General features: G+C 38.0%; 1 protein-coding gene across 1 annotated transcript in view; it reads left to right on the forward strand.

The window, feature by feature from the left end:
• DNAJC12 (DnaJ heat shock protein family (Hsp40) member C12) overlaps positions 1-16,645 on the forward strand; it is a 40,823-nt gene extending 24,178 nt beyond the window's left edge. Inside the window, exons 4-6 of the mRNA XM_043476811.1 lie at positions 676-815; positions 9,577-9,778; positions 16,090-16,645. Coding sequence (XP_043332746.1) covers positions 676-815; positions 9,577-9,778; positions 16,090-16,184 — 437 coding nt within the window. The 3' untranslated portion in view covers positions 16,185-16,645. The remainder of the gene's footprint in view (positions 1-675; positions 816-9,576; positions 9,779-16,089) is intronic.
• Positions 16,646-17,471: the final 826 nt, after the last annotated feature.

Genomic DNA, 17,471 nt, shown 5'->3' on the forward strand with positions numbered 1-17,471 from the left:
ACATGCTGCTGCTACTTAGTCGTGTCCGACTCTGTGCGACCCCATGGACTGTAGCCTGCCAGGTTCCTCTGTCCATGGGATTCTCTAGGCAAGAGTACTGGGGTGCCATGCCCTCCTCCAGGGAATTGTCCCCGACCCAGGGATTGGACCTGGGTCTCCTGCATTGCAGGCAGATTATTTACCACTTTCCAGTATTCTTGCCTTGAAAATTCCATGGACAGAGAAGCCTGGCGGGCTACAGTCTAGGGGGTCTCAAAGAGTCAGAGATGACTGAGTGACTGAACACACACACACACACACACACACACACACACACACACACACACACACACACAGAAAAGATTGTAACTTATCCAATGTTTGCAAATGTCTATCCCATGAGATAAATTATGTCTGTTGCTCACATCTACATCATCAGCACCTGGGATAGCACCTGTCACATCACTGGAACTCAGTAAAGGGAGTGGATAAACTGTGAGCCAGGTACTTTGCATACATTATCTCACTTGTCCTTACGATGCACTTTATAAATGAGGAAAAGAAAGCTTGATGAAGTGAATTGGCCGAAGGTTACATAGCTGGTAAATAACAGATGCATATTTCAGTGAGATCAGTTTGACTGGGCATTTAAAATAACTCCTCTGGGGCGTGCTCATTTTTTGATTTGTTTTCCAGTGGAGACTTTTCAGAAACTGCAGAAGGCAAAGGACATTTTGACTAATGAAGCAAGTCGGGCCCGCTATGACCACTGGCGAAGGAGCCAGATGTCAATGTCATTCCAGCAGTGGGAAGCTTTGAGTGACTCGGTGAAAATGGTAGGTTTCTCTCTGGGATGAAGGGAATTTATGAAGCTTGGGCTGCCCTGGATTAGACTCACATAGTAGCTTAAAGGGGCTTCCCTTGTGGCTCAGATGGTAAAGAATCCGCCTGCAATGTGGGACACCTGGTTTCGATCCCTGGGTTGGGAAGATCCCCTGGAGGAGGGCATGGCAACCCACTCCAGTATTCTTGCCTGGAGAATCCCATGGACAGAGGAGCCTGGCAGGCTACAGGCCATGGGGTCTCAAAGAGTTAGACACGGCTGAGCAAATACGCACACACACAGCACAGTAGCTCGAAGTGTCAATGGACAAGAGGAGAGAGAAGACCAAGAAGCTGGTAGAATCTGGATACTATGCAGTACCCACAAAGTCTTGTGGAAGGAAATTCAATACATCAGGGTCAGAAGAATCTGACTATGCTTTTCCGTCTCTTTGGCTGTTTGTATTTGTATATGTAGATACGTATACATGTATATGTATATATGTATGCTTCCTGTTACCATCTACTGTTTAATACATTCTGATAACTCTGCTTCTCAAGTTGCTCATATAACACTTTTGAATTTTGAACCAATACAAATTCATATGCTCCATCTTTTTAGTTCATATGAGCCTGTGTTCTTCTCAAAGCTTAATAAAGTCAATAAAAACAGGACCTGATTAATCAAAGAAATCTGTAAATTATTCCTATTATTAATTTTGGTAAAAGAATTATTGGATAGAGGCAGAGAGACTTTTAAAACCATTCTGTTATTTTCTTCCATGCCATTAAAAAAATCAAATACAAAATAATCTCTATAATTTTTGTTATATATTTATTTTCTCCTTCCATGGATCATTATAGATTGCAGAGAGAATGTAATTTTAAAGGTTTCTACATTCTTAGGCATGATTTACATGATTTTTTTAATCTGCTTTTTTTCCCCCTACAGGGATACTTTTCTATAAAAGACTTAAAAATGGGGAAGTTACCTTATAAGGAAGTGTTCAGGGACATGTTAGAATAAGTGTATAAAGTGATTCACATCTCTTAAATTCCAGTTCTTCAGGGTTATGTTCAGATTCCTTCTTAGTAGTTTTTATTTAAATGAGACTCGAGCAAATTGTTTTTTCACTGATAAATGACCTGTACCAGCAAGGGAGGGTCTTTGAAGTAATGGGGAAGAACAATGCAAAACTCTCAAAGTATATAGTTAAAGCCACTCTACATAACATGTAAATGGTTTTCTTCATTTCATTTTAGAATGCAGTGTATATTCATATGATTTGTTTATGGTTGGTTAATTATTTATGAAGGACTAACCATAAGACTGTTGAATATACATACAAAATAACTAGAGAGAATCTTTAAAACGATAGTAACTTAGCTTCACATACTCAAAAATAAGATTTTTCTTCTACATTGTGTATATCCAAAATTCCTTATTAACTCTGACTAAACATTGTTCTGACACCTCTATATAACCATATTTCTATTCTCTTGAGTATTACACACTGTAACTGCTACTGAATTAGTGACCCTTGCTATTTTAATGCCTTTTGATTTATAGTTCATTTTTCTTGATGATCCACTGAACTGTATTTCTTAATTTTAACTGCTAATATCAAGTTAGCTGTGGATTTTTCAAAAACTCTTCTCCAAGTCCCTGTTCTAATTTATATTGCAGATGTCTTTCCATTAAATACTAATGTCCTATCTCCAAACACATTATTTCTGCTTAGAATTTAGTTTAATTATGAACTGTTTGAGGGCTTACAATAATTACATTTCAGATCTTACTGGCTGCATTATTGGTCTTGTCAGCAATGTTGAAATACTATGCTGGGCTAGCGTTTGGTTCGGGATTTATTTTTATTAGTGGTACAAAAATGATGAAATGCATATCTTTCCATTTTAAATCAGCTGTGATATTTTTCCTTGCACAGTCTTCTTTGTGTGGGCTCAACCATGCTGTTTCTGTATTTCTTCCTCAGTGAACTTTGAAACCCCTATACCAAGTTTCATGTGTTTTGTACCTCATTGGATAGACTTTCTTTTTTAAAAAATTTAATTAATTAATTTATTTTTGGCCGCGCTGGGTCTTTGTTGCTGTGTGTGGGCTTTCTCTAGTTGTGGAGCACGGGCTTTGGGGCACACGGGCTTCGGTAGTTGAGGCACATGGGCTTAGTAACCATGGCACTCAGGTTTAGTTGCCATGTAGCACCTGGGATCTTTCTGGACCAGAAATTGAACTGTGTCCTCTGCTTTGGCAGGCGGATTCTTGACCACTGCACCACTAGGGAAGTCCCAGACAGACTTTTTGTAACTTCCTTTCATTCCTTTCCGTTCTAATTCTCATAGTGGCTTCTGCATGACATGCAGAGGTAAGGTTCTCTATAACATTTTAGTTGTCATTTTTTTTTGTGCGTGTGCATTTTTTTGTCCATCCTTTCGCACTCACTACTCTAGAGAAATTAATAACGATTGTCATACCTAGTATTGTTCATCATCTATTAGATCACTACCATCATGTAGATAGATATCATCATTAGGGTATTTGGACTAGATATACTACATATGCCATTCTGACAATAAAATGGTTATAATTCAGGACTTGAAATTTTAGGTGACATTTATCTAAAACACATCTGCATGTTTGCTTGCCCTAAGGACAAATCACAATGCACTTGCAGCATCAAGCAGGTTCCTATCATGAGAATCTCCTAGAGGGAATTCCTCACACAGCTTCAGGGATGATACATTTCTATCATTCAATGGTGATGAAACTCTAATTTGTATTTTTTTTCCCCACAGCAAGTCCTTGTCACTTAGCCAGCTGTTGATTTTACTTTTTCCTTTTCAGAAGCTCCTCCTGATAGTTTACTTTGTAAAACTTTTGATAAATCAGTCACCAAAGGGGAGGGGATATATGTGTATGAATGGCTCTTTCATTTTTCTGTACAGTAGAAACTAACAACATTGTAAAGCAACTCTACTCCAATATAAATTAACTAAAAAAGAATTCCATCAGGTCAATGAGTATGTTGGAAATTTAAGTCTAGATATGTAATATTGGTTTAAAAAAGGGAAATTTAAGTCTAGATATGTAATGTTGGTCTAAAAAAGGGAATATGAAGTAGGGACTTCAGTAACTGTGGCTTTCAGATCTTGGAATAACTTGAAAACAGACACCTTTCCAGCTTAAAGAATCTTAGGGAAATCATTACTGTCTTGTTAAATGGGTTTACCCCAAGGGATCCCCGATGTGAATAGTTCTTCCTCCAAAATGGCTTGAGGATGGTTCTGGGGAAAGGGTTACAGCAAAGCCACAGTCAAAATAAAATTCTGAGAAAAACATTCTCATAAGCTGTTTAAAATGTCCCATGCTGTATCAGTTACTACAAATGCTTTCAGAGTATTTACTATAGGTCACTCATTAATCCTCACACCCTCATCTAAGGCAGACTGTAGGCGATTTTATTCTGAGAGAGAAGTACTAAGACAGAGAGTCAAGATACTATATACAGGCCACCTAGCTGACCTGTGACACATACAGCTCACGTTTTCAGTTCTCTGGGCACTGAAAGCTTGCATTTCTTACTCTCAGTTTTTCACTAAGTTTCTCAATATCCTTTGCCCTCCACAGACAAAGCCACTGGCCAGCCTCCTCTAATCCCTTGCACATGCAAAAAACTCAAGAAGCTAGGCAAACAAAACAATAACAACAGGCCCAAACCAACCAAACTAAAACTAGATTATATTTTACACCAGCTGAAGCCATTGCCTCTTTTTAAAATTAACACTTTTATTTTGAAATAAAACCTACAGAAAAATGTTCAACACCTGCATTTATAATTTAGCAAACAGTTGTGAAGTGTATACTCATAACCACTCCTCTCCCCAACACACATATTACTGGTACCCAGAAGCTCCATCCTTAATATATTTTGGCAATCATAACTCCATCTAATTTTTATTTTGTTAATTTTTTTATTTTTGGCCACACCCTTTGGCATGCCATATCTTAATTCCCCGACCTGGGATCCAATTTGTGTCTCCTGCAATGGAAGTGTGAAGTCTTAACCACTGCACCACTGGGGAAGTCCTTCATTAAATTTTTAAAACCTAGTTGTACATATATATAGACTTGTCAGAGAAAATTTAGAAGACACCAAAATATAAAAAGAAAAAAAAAAGACTTTATAATGCTGCCATGCAAAGATAACCCCATTAGTGTTCTGATACATTTCCTTCCAGTGTTTTCTGCCCATCATTTGTTAGTATGAGAGCCGGTTACACTGAATGATGACATTGCTTTACGGGGTCTTTCTTTGGGGAAGAGGAATTAGGATGATGCTCCTTTGCAGTTGAGGAGAGACAGGTTGACTGTGGGAACAAGTGAGGTCTCTGGTTGGATCAAGGCAGAAGGCTTGAATGTCCTTATGGTTTTAGGGTGTGTAGAAGGCTATATTGCCCTCTAGTATGTATATTTTATGTATGTGTATCTACATATATATTTACTTATCTATGTTTGAATGTATCTTTGTATCTTTTAATTTAGTTGAGATCATCTATTTGGCATCATGTGCGTGCTCAGTCACTTCAGTCGTGTCTGACTCTTTGTGGCCCCATGGACTGTAGCCCGCCAGGCTCCTCTGTCCATGAGATTCTCCAGCAAGGATACTGGAGTGTGTTGCCATGCCCTCCTCCCAGGATCTTCCTGACCCAAGGATTGAACCTGTGCCTCCTAAGACTCCTGCATTGGCAGGCGGGTTCTTTGCCACTAGTGTCACCTAGGAAGCCCATTTGTGATCATGTTGGCTGCTATTCATAAACACCATGTTATTAACATTTCTAAATTCTCTTAAAAAATGATGAGGAACAGGTTTATTTAAGATTCCAAGGAAGCATTTTACCACTTTGTACTTTCCCTTTTTTCTGATGAGGTGCTTCTCCTAGTTCCTGTCTATGTGGTCAGTGTTAGTGCTCCTGAGACAAGGGGTCAGAAATTATGTATCACTCTCAGCTCTGTAAGATGCTGATGATCCCTGCTTCTTCCCCACCCCATCCCCCTCATGTTGCTTGGGCGAGCAAACATGGCCAAGTCCACGTGTAATGGGCCACCGCCTCCCTATGTTGCTTTGTTCAAACTGGCAAATAAAGTGGTGCTCTGGGAAGGAGTTGGCAACTGCAGTATTTTGAGAGAGTTCAGACTTCAGGGCACTGCGGATGAAAAGCCTGATGTCCCTTGCATCATGGGGTGTGTGTGTAGCAGAGGCAGTGGCCCCTTCTGTGATTTTTGGCACAATTTTTAAATGTCACAACTTCTGAGTTTATTCACTAAGCCTTGGACTTCAGAAAATCAATGTTTTTGTTTTTGCTTTGTGCTCTTGCTTTGCTTTTATTCTTTTTTTAGCACAGGAAAACAATATCCTCATTATTAGGAAAATAATTTATTCTGCGGTTTTAATTTGCCCCAATACATGGCTTATGGGTTTTTCTTGGGTTTCTGAATAACAAAGGTTACTGTTCAGTAGTGCTTTAGGAACAGCATCCCACAGTATCAGATGAGATTTCAAGAAACAGTTATGTTTATTATTTTGGCTTATGCCACAGCTAATTATTCTACTTGAATATTCTTGATACAGCAAACTCTCTCTCTTTCTTACTCTGTATTCACCTATTCTTCCTTTATCAACTCATCCATCCAGTTTTAAACATCTTAGTAGGAAATACAGAGAGTTCCCTGGAAGTCCCAAGGTTAGGACTGGGCACTTTCACTGCCACAGTCCAGGTTCAATCCCTGGCCAAGGAAATAAGATCTCGCAAGCCATTAACCTCGGCCAAAAAAAAAAAAAAAAGAAGGAAATACATATATAGGACATATGTGAAAAGGGTCCAAAAGCATGCATGGGTAAAAGTAATTGTCTCTTACCTTTGCCCCATTTTGAAGATCCATTTTTCACTTTTTCCTACTCCTGCCATCACCATCAGTAGCCAGAGCTAGGTTGGAAAAATTACACAGTTAAATTATTTGGCAAAGGACCACTACCAAGTATACTGGACACCATTCTAGGATATCAGGTTTCTGGGGAGAGTTTTCAAGTGTTTTGAATCTTGTGTTTGTCTAAAAATATAAAAGTTTTACCAGAAGTCAGTGGGGGAATGCCCAATACTTGATTTATGGTCCCTGATTTTTTAAAACTGTAACTTAAAAAATAATAAAACACTTTTGTTTTTTAAAAAACAAACTAGTACAATAGGATATGTAATAAAAAGTGAGTCCATCTTTATTTCATACCTCAGTTTTACTTCCTTTTCCCAGAAAGCCACCATTGTAGTTTCTTGTGTTTTCTTTCAGAAACCTTCCATAATGTATACAGGCATATTCATAAAAAGTCTCCAGAATAATTCTGTTAATGAATGGGAGGAAAGTGAAGTCACTCAGTCATGTTCAACTCTTTGTGACCCCATGGACTGTAGCCCTACCAGGCTCCTCCGTCCATGGGATTTTCCAGGCAAGAGTACTAGAGTAGGTTGCCATTTCCTTCTCCAGGAGATCTTCCCAACCCAGGGATTGAACCTGGGTCTCCCTCATTGTAGGCAGACGCTTTACCGTCTGAGCCACCAGAGAAGTCCATAGTATCATTAAGAAAAACCAAATGGAAAGATATTTTAAAGGTTCTCATTATTTGATGGTAACTGGACTTGAAGTGAATTCACTTAAAATTAGGACAGATATTTCACAATAAATATTGACTAAGTTTCTGCTTTGTGCCATGAGTTTTCTTAAAGAAAACTTCTGCAAAACATGTATGCAGGTCAAGAAGCAACAGTTAGAACCAGACCTAGCACAACAGAACAGTTCAAAATTGGGAAAGGAGGACGTCAAAGCTGTATTTGCCACCCAGCTTATTTAACTTATATGCAGAGTACGTATTGTGAAATGCCTGCTGGATGAAGCACAAACTGGAATCAAGATTGCAGGGAGAAATGTCAGTAACCTCAGATATGCAGATGATACCACCCTTATGGCAGAAAGTGAAGAGGAACTCTAGAGCTTCTTGATGAAGGAGAAAGAGGAGAGTCAAAAAGCTGACTTAAAACTCAACATTCAAAAAACTAAGATCATGGCATCCAGTCCCATCACCTTATGGCAAATAGATGGTGAAACAATGGAAACAGTGACAGACTTAATTTTCTTGGGCTCCAAAATCACTGCAGATGGTAACTGCAGCCATGAAATTAAAAGATGCTTGCTTCTTGGAAGAAAAGCTATGACAAAACCTAGACAGCATATTAAAAAGCAGAGACAGTACTTTGCCAACAAAGGTCCATAGGGTCAAACCAATGGTTTTTCCAGTAGTCATGTATGGATGTGAGAGTTGGACTATAAAGAAAGTTGAGCACTGAAGAATTGATGCTTTTGAACTGTGGTGTTGGAGAGGACTCTTGAAAGTACCTTGGACCGCAAGGAGATCAAACCAGTCAATCCTAAAGGAAATCAACCCTTTCCAATATTCGCTGGAAGGACTGATACTGAAGATTCAATACTTTGGTCACTGATGCGAAGACCTGACTCATTAGAAAAGACCCTGCTGCTGGGAAAGATTGAAGGCAGGAGGAGGAGGGGACAACAGAGGATGAGGTGGTTGGATGGCATCACTGATTCAATGGAAATGAGTTCGAGCAACCTCCAGGAGATGGAGAAGGACAGAGAAACCTGGCGTGCTACAGTCCATGGGGTCACAAAAAGTTGGACACGACTGAATGACTGAACAACAACTGCTTGTGCCATGAGTTTTCTTAAAGAGAAGATGTATAATCCAGAATTCTAATATTTGCCAGCTCTGCATTGATCATGGCTGGAAGGAAGGTCACAATAGTAGTAGGTTTAATCTCTGTCATGGCTCAAGGTACACAGTGCAGCTGTTTGTTTTTTGATAGTAAAATACACATAAAACCTACCATTTAACCATTTTAAAGTGTCCGTCTCAGTGGCACTAAGTGCATTCCCAGTGTTGTTCACCCATCATCGCTATCTAGTTTGAGAACTTTTTCATCACCCCAAAAGGAAACCCCTGTCCTTGTTAGCAGTCACTTCGTATTCCCCTCTCAGCCAGTATCTGGTAATCACTAATCTGCTTTCTATCTGTATGAATTTGTCTATTCTGGAATTATACAAAATGTGGCTTTTTATGTTTGACTTCTTTTACTAAGCATAATTTTATACGGTTTATCCACATTGTAGTACTTTCTTCCTTTCTTATGGTCAAATAGTATTTCATTGCATGGATGTGCCACATTTTTGTTTATCTAATGAATTGATGGACATTTGGATTATTTTCATGACTGCTATGAATATCTGTGTGTAAGTTTTTCTTTGAACACCTATTTTCAATTCTTTGTATCTAGGAACTGAATTTCTGGGACATACGGTAATTTTATGGCTAATTTTCTGGGAAAACATCATTCTTTTAATTTCTCTGATGCTGGTCCCTCTCCTTTATACTAGGATATGAATTTCTCCTCATATTCTTAGTTTTCCAAATCAGTGAGGATTAATTGATTAATATCTGAATTAGTTGATTAATATCTGGCTAATAGTCAAGTCAAACATTTTGTTAATCAGTACTATAATAGTAGGTTACCACAATATTGAACACATATTTTTGAACACATTGAACACAATAATTGTTACCACATATTGAACTTTAAATATAGAAACTATATAATATGGATTTTATATTATACATCTGCTTTCAATTAATGTAGTCAATGCACTGGGCTGTCAGAGGAAAAAAGGATCTGATGTTGGAAGAATCTGACCAGACTCATACTGACAAAATTGAAAATGAGGAACAGGATGAGCAAAAAGAGATAAAGAAAGAGGAGTTTGGTTCAACCACAGAGAAAATGGAGCAGAAAGAATCCAAATCTGTGAAGTCATTCTCCCCACAGAATCCAGATTCTCCAGGTAAGTCATGTCATGTAGTTTGTAGAACAGAGAAGGTCTCAAATTAAAAGACCATTTTATATCGTATGTATTCTCAACTTTTCCAATTACATAATAGTACCACCTATTAAGGTTGTTTTGGCACCTTGAAAGATACTTACCATCGACACAGAAACTAGATATATTCCTTAACACATTCCTTGCAAGCGAAAACTTGAGACATTTCTGGGATCATCTTCTGCTTTACTGAAACAACTCTAGCTAGCATGTGTTGGGTATATATGTATATATTTATTTATTTTTAAACTTGTTTTTGGATTTTTTGATGTGGGACCATTTTTAAAGTCTTAATTGAATTTGTTACAATATTGCTTCTGTTTTATGTTTTGGTTTTGTGGCCTTGAGGCAGGTGGGATCTTAGCTCCCCAACCAGGGACTGAACCCACACCCCCTGCATTGGAAGGCAAAGTCTTAACCACTGGACCACCAGGGAAGTCCCTGTGTTGGGTATCTACTGTGTGCAGTTATTTACATATATTACTTAAAATCTATTATATTATTTAATATTAATTTTACATGAATTAATTTATTTAATCCTCACTACAAGTATTATTCTCACTTTACAGATGAGAAAACTGAAGCCTTGGGAGGCTGAATAATTTCCTCAAGGTTATCCAGCTTGTATGTGGCAGGGAAGGGGTCTGAGATGAGACAGTTTGACTGCAGAGTCTGCATTCTAAGGCACTGCACTATCCTCAGAAGATACATTATCTGTAGGTAGCTCTGTAGACATCTGACCCACGTATAGGTCCACTGAAGCAGAGATTACAGAGATTAAGAGATTAAGCTCTTGGCTCCTAAACTAACCCACCTGGGTTGACACTCCGTGTTAAGTTGCTTCAGTTGTTGTCCAACTTTTTGTGACCCTACGGACTGTAGCCCTGTAGCCTCCTCTGTCCAGGGGATTCTCCAGGCAAGAATACTGGGGTGGGTTGCCATGCCCCCCTCCAGGGGATCTTCCCAACCCAGGGATCAAAACCCAGGTCTCCTGCATTGCAGACAGATTCTTTACTGTCTGAGCCATGAGGGAAGCCCCTAACAATCCAGATGCACATGAAAGAGCTCAAGCAGCAAGGGCAAAGTTGGGTGCCAGGTGGTGGTCCAAAGGCCCAGAGCCATGCATGCATCCAGAGGTCCAAAGTCCTTGGCAATAGACACCGAAGGAGACCATGTCAGCTCACTTTCTAGCTCTACCATTTATTATTTATATTACTTGGAATCAAGATTGCTGGGAGAAATATCAATAACCTCAGATATGCAGATGACACCACTCTTATGGCAGAAAGTGAAAAAGAACTAAAGACCCTCTTGATGAAAGTGAAAGAAGAAAGTGAAAAAGCTGGCTTAAAGCTCAACATTCAGAAAACCAAGATCATGGCATCCAGTCCCATCACTTCATGGCAAATAGATGAGGAAACAGTGGAAACAGTGGCTGACTTTATTTTTGGGGGCTCCAAAATCACTGCAGACGGTGATTGCAGCCATGAGATTAAAAGATGCTTACTTCTTGGAAGGAAAGTTATGACCAACCTGGAGAGCATATTAAAAAGCAGAGACATTACTTTGCCAACAAAGGTCCGTCTAGTCAAGGCTATGGTTTTTCCAGTGGTCACGTATGGATATGAGAGTTGGACTATAAAGAAAGCTGAGCACCAAAGAATCGATACTTTTGAACTGTGGTGTTGGAGAAGACTCTTGAGAGTCCCTTGGATTGTAAGGAGATCCAACCAGTCCATCCTAAAGGAGATCAGTCCTGGGTGTTCATTGGAAGGACTGATGTTGAGGCTGAAACTCCAGTACTTTGGCCACCTGATGCAAAAAGCTGACTCATTTGAAAAGACCCTGATGCTGGGAAGGATTGAAGGCAGGAGGAGAAGGGGACGACAGAAGATGAGAAGGTTGGATGGCATCACAGACTCAATGGACATGGGTCTGGATGGACTCTGGGAGTTGGTGATGGACAGAGAGGCCTGGCATGCTGCGGTTCATAGGGTCACAAAGAGTCGGACATGACTGAGCGACTGCAGTGAAGTGAAATGAAAGTTATGTAACTCCTTCACACTTTAGTTTCCTCATCTACAAAACAGAGATCTAAGTGGTACCTTCTTATAGAGTAACCAAGAGGATCAAATGAGGTGATTCATGGAAAATGCTTAGGGCAGTGATTTGCCTATAGCAGGCTCTGGGCAATTGTTAGCTATGCTTATCAATTCTTTGTCTATCTGGCCATCCCATTGTATTTATCTTGTACAGGTATGTTACAAGATACCACACTCTTAACTATCCACAACACCCCAGTAGAATTTAGCCTTTAAGTACAATATTGCTTCTGTTTTATGCTTTGGATTTTTGGCCATGTGGGATCTTAGCTCTCCCACCAAGGATCGAACCCACACACTCTGCATCAGAAGGCAAAGTCTTAGTCACTGGACTGCCAGGGAAGTCACTAGCCTATAAGTAGAAGTTTCCTGAATGTTCTCAAACACTTATAAAAAAGAAGGTAATTAGATAGGTTGTGGTGAACTATAGTCTTTCTAGAAATAGTCACTTCTAAACTCTTTGGTGAGAATTTTTACATGCTAATTTCTTGTTGGGAATGAAGATTCTTGGTGCTTCATTCAGGTGCATCTGCTGGTTTTCCAAGAGATCCTTTCATAGAGCCAGCAGTGATTGCATCAGCCTCCTAACTGGCAATGGTTATAATATAACAAATGGATCAAAGCAGAAGGCCAGATGTCCGAAGAAGTGTTTCAGGGAAACATACACATATAAACACCCACCCACCCACCACAGTTTGCATATACAGGCAGACACGTGACTGCTTCCCCATTTATCCTTGGAATGTTCAGATCTGTGCTTCCTGAATCTCTAGGCCCTCCCTGTGACTTTTTGTTTCAGATTCAGGCCTGTTCTGAGTTCACCAGAATTGAGGGGGTTGATCATGTCAGAGCCTCACACTGAGGTCACACTTAAATCCCTTTCATAAGATTATATAAAATTTTCTCTTTCTTTTAAAAAAAGTTATTTAGATATTTAAAAGCCTCAAAGTAATATGAGCTTATCATTGAAAATTCAAAGAATCAGGACATCCCTGGTGGTCCAATGGTTAAGACTCCCCACTTCCAGGGGGCAGGGGGCTCAGGTCTGATCCCTGGTCTGGGAATTAAGGTCCCACATCTCGAGCAGTGCAGCCAAAAAATAAAAATTGTTTTAAAAATTCAAAGAATCATACATAGACAATAACTTAGTGTCTACACTAGTGTCATTGTTCTCTGCTTCTACTTCCTGAAGTCAACAGTGCAGATGCCCAGGTGTGTCTCCTACACTGGTTCTCTGTGTTAACAAAGGCATGCATAAGCATATGTTTGTTTGTGAGGGTTATACTGTCACATTCCCCTCTGTTACACAGTAACTAAGGGTACAGACTCTGTAACCAGAGTCTGGCTTTTTCCACTGCTGAGTTGTGTGACCTTGGGCAAACAAATTAACCTCTCTGTATTTATGTCTTCTTATCTCTCTATAATGGTTAAAATATCAGTGTCTACCTTATAAGGTCTTTTTGAGAAGTAAATAACATATGTAAACTATTTAGACCTGGTACACGGCCAGTGCTTTTTTAGTGTTAGCTTTTATTACTATGGGGTTTCTCCTTAGACCCTTATATTTAGAATGAACTCATTGGTTTTAAAAACTGATACATATTCCATAGTGTAGATATATTGTAATTGACTCTGAACAAGTTGTGATGCCAGTTTTGATACCCTCAGGTCATGAAGTATATTATACTGTGGTTGAGGAAGGAAGTGAAGGGGTTGAGAGGGGGAGAGGATCACTGTTCTGAAAGCTACTCCTGAAGAATAAGAATTAGGAAATTTTGCTGAAGGCTGCATATACCAGTATTTTCTTAACGTTATTTAAGAGATTATTGGCTGTTCTCAGTAGTGCCTTAAAGTTGCGTTTTCATATGCCAAAGTAAAGTTGCATGCTTATTTATAATTTCATTTGACTGCAATGAAAATTTTTATAATGTCAGCATTTAAGAAATATTATTCATGTCAGCTTTACTAAGCCCCAAGTGGCTTCCCACATAACTTTTCAGCATTTTTGTTGATTTCCTCAAGCAGTGCGTGGTATTTACTTTGAAGTTTGCCTTTTGATGCCTCTTCTGTGATAAACATCCATCAGATATCCCCCATCATTTCCGACTCTTCATTGCAACCAGGAAAAAAAGGAGCACAGCACCTGAAAACCCACACGCGAGACAATCTAACTTTTACTTTATTTTCATTTAAATATGCAATAAATGTGCCTTCTGATAAATACAGTTCTAGAATCAAATAGTATTGCATAACATCCTGGAGTCAAAAAAAAAAAAAATCAAACATAGCAGATGCTGTTGATGTGCCAACATATCCTCTGGGCATCTGCCTTCCCAGGCATTGCCAACCATACGGCTCCCACCAGAGGGCTTTCACTGGCAGTGAATCTGGTTTGGCAGCAAGTGAGCGGACAGTTAAGTGCCAGGGAGTAAATACCCTGTGGATGTAGCCATCACATAATGAATGTGAGTGGGAGGATACGTTCTCCAACACTTTCATCCCTCAAGTGGAACAACTCCTGAGTTTTATTTTATTTCTTTTAATATTGTCTCCCAGGGCTCCCCAGGGGATCAAACCCTAGTTGTCCAGAGTAGTAATTTCCTGAAAATGTACCTTTTATAGACTTGGCTCCTTTCCCTACTTCCCTACCAGGGTCTCTTGGGATCACCTCTCAAATTAGCCACTTGCATTCTTGTCTGGGGTCTATTTCTGGGTTAACCCAAGTGTGAAAACATATTTTTTAAACTCCAAAAATAACACATATTTAGTGTAGAAACGTGAGGAAAATATGGTCAAGCAAAAGGAACAAAATACAATAACTTGTAGTCTTACACTTAGGGAAATATTCATTATTGCTATTTTGGTATATTTTTAAGATATGTTAGTATGCCTAAAATGAAAAGGATATCACTGAACATATTTTGTGTGTGTGTTTCAATTACAGGTTGTTGGAAACAATTTTCTTTTTGCCTTTTTCCCCAAATGGAAATTCTTCAGATTTTTTCTCTGATAATTCTAAAGAAAGTGCAGATCCTATTTTCCTGGGATAATCACTGTCAATATTCTGTGTATATTTTTCCTGCTAGATATTTAGATAATATTTTAAATATTAGTGGAACTATGTATTATTTGTTATTCTGTATTTTAAGTATTTTTCTGTAACCTGTTTCTTATTGGCAATATTTTAAACATAGAAAATAATACAAAGCATACTTGTTCATTGTAGAAAAATAAGAAAATACAGATGAACAGAAAAAGAGTATAAAGAATGAAAATCTTATATATTCCAACTCTTCAGTAATAGCTACTATCAACATTTAGGAGTAATTCATTGTAGACTTAAAAAAACTTTTATATAAATACCCATGTAAATAATGAATTTATGAATGAGATCATGCTGTCTAAATTATTTCCTAACTACTAGTTACTTAGTAATATATTATGAACATTTTTCTATGATGATAAATATTAAAAAATTGTTAATGACTATATCAAAGCCTTTTAACCATTTTCCTGTTATTGAAGATTTAGATTGTTTCTTTGAAACATTTATAAACGGTATCACAATAAACACCCTTATAGTTAAACCCTTGGGCACATCATGATTATTTCATTAAGATAAATTTCTAGAAGTAGAATGATTGGTTTAAAGGTTTATACATTTTAATGAGTTTGATAAATATTGCAAAATTACCTGCTAGAAGAATTTTGCCAATTTACCCTTCCTCTAGTAGAGAATGAACATGACCTTTTTTCTAGTTTTCAACAAAGTTGTTTATTCGAATAAAAAAATCTTACTATTATAGAATAAATTATTTGTATTTCCAGGGATTCTTTCCATTGACCTTTTACTTTTGGCAGCTGTTTAAAGGTAGTTTCCAATTTCTTTGCAGATGAATTGTCAAAATTCCTACCACTGGAAGCATCTATAAATATCCTTTTATTCTTAAGCATTTAAACATGTGAAGTCCTCTCATCCATATAAACCAATTCCTGTTCATAAGGATTCAAAAGTCTGCTTATCCATTTATGTAAGATACTAAAAACTGACACCAATGACTTACCCTTATATTTCATTTATTGCTATGAAATCTTATGAACAAGCTGTTTTACTATGATAAGCTTGACTTTTCCTACCTTTGATTTAAAAATATCCCCTTCTCTCTTCTACAGGTTTTGCAGATGTGAACTGTTGGCACCTTCGTTTCCGCTGGTCTGGGGATGCTCCTTCAGAACTCCTGAGGAAATTCAGAAACTATGAAATATGAAATATCCCTGTTCATTGAGGAGAGAGAAAAAGAAAGAAAGAGAGAAAGAGAGAGAGAGAGAGAAGAGAGAGATCATTTCTTGTGCTGCCAACTTGCAGTCTTTCTTCAGATCTTAAAAATGTCATATTTGTGAATTGCTGAGTACCAAGTCATTCCTCCATCCTTGAACCCATTCTCTCAATGTGTTTTTTAAATGAGAAAATTTTCAGACTAGTTTCTTTCAATATTGAAGTAAATTAAGGCCCTTAGATCCAGAGTAGATTGTATTATGTGTATTTTCCTGTTAATGTTATTTATAGAGATCTATTAAAAATCAATCCCTGTAGTTAAATATTTCATTGATGTACCATGATCTTTATTAGTGCTGGATATACAAGAAATGTTTTGTGACTCTGAACTTAAAGTGAAATGTGAAATTACTTGTGTAAATTGAATGAAATAAATAATCTTTCCAAAGTTCATAATGAATTTTATATTTAAAAAATTTATTTATTTGGCTGGATCAGGCCTTATCCCTTGGAGAAGGAATGGCAACTCACTCCAATATTTTTGGCTGGAGAATTCCATGGGCAGAGGAACCTGGCAGGCTACAGTCCATGGGGTTACAGAGTTGGACATGACTGAAGTGACTGATCAGGCACATACCTTGGGCCTTAGTTGCATCATGAGAGATCTTTTGTTGCAGCACTCAGATTCTCTAGTTGCGGCAGACGGGCTTTCTAGTTGTGGTACTTGGGCTTAGTTGCTCTAAGGCATATGGGATCTTAGTTCCCTGACCAGAGATCGAACCTGCCTCCCCTGCATTGTAAAGCTGATCCTTAATCACTAAACCACCAGGCAAGTCCCCATAATGAATTTATAATTCAGTTGTATTTTGAAAATAATTTGAATAAGTATTTCTACTTCAATTTTAATAATTATAAATTTAAACATTAAAATATTATTCATTTGAGAAAATGTTTTTACAAGATTTCTTTTATTATATAGCAGGTGATGCATTTATAAGCTATATTCTAACTATGAAAATGGACCTATGAGGTAGTATGTCCTTTTTAGGTTGGAATTACTAGGTTTATCATGAGTGTAGTTGATGGTCACTTTTTAGTGTGGAAATAAGTGAGTGAAAAATTAAGAAGAAAAATGATTTTAGAGCAGGAGTTCTTTGTTCAAAGCAGAATTTTCACTGTTCTATAGCAAAGTGAAAAAAATAAAAATGTAGGAAGGATTTTTTTAAAGCAAAATAATTCAGAAATTATGTCTTTCCTACCTTTGTGATTTAAAATGTGC

This window comes from Cervus canadensis, chromosome 8, assembly GCF_019320065.1.
Source record: "Cervus canadensis isolate Bull #8, Minnesota chromosome 8, ASM1932006v1, whole genome shotgun sequence".
Classification (NCBI taxonomy): Eukaryota; Metazoa; Chordata; class Mammalia; order Artiodactyla; family Cervidae; genus Cervus; species Cervus canadensis.